At 40.7% G+C, this 1,335-nt stretch overlaps 1 protein-coding gene across 1 annotated transcript in view; it reads left to right on the forward strand.

The window, feature by feature from the left end:
- LOC116686520 (transcription factor TBF1) overlaps positions 1 to 386 on the forward strand; it is a 6,873-nt gene extending 6,487 nt beyond the window's left edge. Inside the window, exon 5 of the mRNA XM_032511539.1 lies at positions 382 to 386. Within this exon, the coding sequence (XP_032367430.1) occupies positions 382 to 386 (5 nt within the window). The remainder of the gene's footprint in view (positions 1 to 381) is intronic.
- The last annotated feature ends 949 nt before the right edge of the window (positions 387 to 1,335 follow it).

Raw genomic sequence — 1,335 nt, forward strand, 5'->3', positions numbered from 1 at the left:
GAAGCTTTGGCGCAGGAAACATCTGCAGAAACACTCTGGAGTCAAACAGGCAGAGAAACAATTTAGTGTCATGTTGTGTAAAAGATACCTTTGGAAGAATCCTTCAATGAGTCACATGAAACTTCATTCAAAAGAAAATGGTCGACACCTGCTCAGTTTGCAAAGCAATTTCTGTAGGGCCTGGCATTGGATAAACATTGAGAATCCACCACAGGTGAAAGACACATTTAGTGCTCAATTGTAGTAAAAGATGCTCACAAAAAGCAATCTGAAACACCAACTTGGTTCCCACGAGGGGAGAGAAAACCATTTAGGTTTCAGTTTGTAGTAAACGTTTTAAACAAAAGAATACTCATGAGAACACATTGACTGTCACCACAGAGTGAGAACCCATTATTGCCGCAAGTGTTAGTGGAAAAGTTTTGCAGACCGTAGCAATCTGAGACAACACATGGTGTACACACAGGGGAGAAGGAAAACAGTTTAGTTGACTCAGTTTGTAGTAAAGGTTTGCACTAAAGAAAACTCGAAAAAACTGATCGTTTTAAAAGAGTGCGGAATCTGAGATTACCTTCAATTGCATTTCATCCCTTGCGTCTATTCCTCCAACCTTAAACAGGAGAGAAACCATTTAGTTGCTCAGTTTGTGGTAAAAGATACCTTTGGAAGAACTCCTTAATGAGTCACATGAAACTTCATTCAAAAGAAAAATGTTCCACCTGCTCAGTTTGCAAAGCAACTTTCTGTAGGCCTGGCAATTTGGATAACCACATGAGAATCCACACAGGTGAAAGACCATTTAGTTGCTCAATTTGTAGTAAAAGATTCACACAAAAGCAACATCTGAAACCACACTTGGTTTCCCACACGGGGGAGAAACCATTTAGCTGTTCAGTTTGTAGTAAACGTTTTACACAAAAGAATACTCTGAGACAACATTTGACTGTCCACACAGGTGAGAAACCATTTAGTTGCTCAGTTTGTAGTAAAAGTTTTGCAGACCGTAGCAATCTGAGACAACACATGGTTGTCCACACAGGGGAGAAACCATTTAGTTGCTCAGTTTGTAGTAAAGGTTTTGCACTAAAGAAAACTCTGAAACAACACTTGATCGTCCACACGAGTGCTGAATCTGAGATACCTTCAATTGCATTTTCATCCCCTTTCGTCTCTTCCTCCCACCTTAGTCCGTCCATAGACAGTTAAAGAAGTGGACCAACAGGTCCCGTTGTTCGGGACCGAGACCAGTGAAGTCTATTTGAAGCTTGTGAAGCTTTAAGACGTAGATGTGAGAATCTGGCACGTTCACTCATTTCAGCAAAGATTTCACTTCCA

This window comes from Etheostoma spectabile, unplaced genomic scaffold, assembly GCF_008692095.1.
Source record: "Etheostoma spectabile isolate EspeVRDwgs_2016 unplaced genomic scaffold, UIUC_Espe_1.0 scaffold383, whole genome shotgun sequence".
NCBI classification, from domain to species: domain Eukaryota; kingdom Metazoa; phylum Chordata; class Actinopteri; order Perciformes; family Percidae; genus Etheostoma; species Etheostoma spectabile.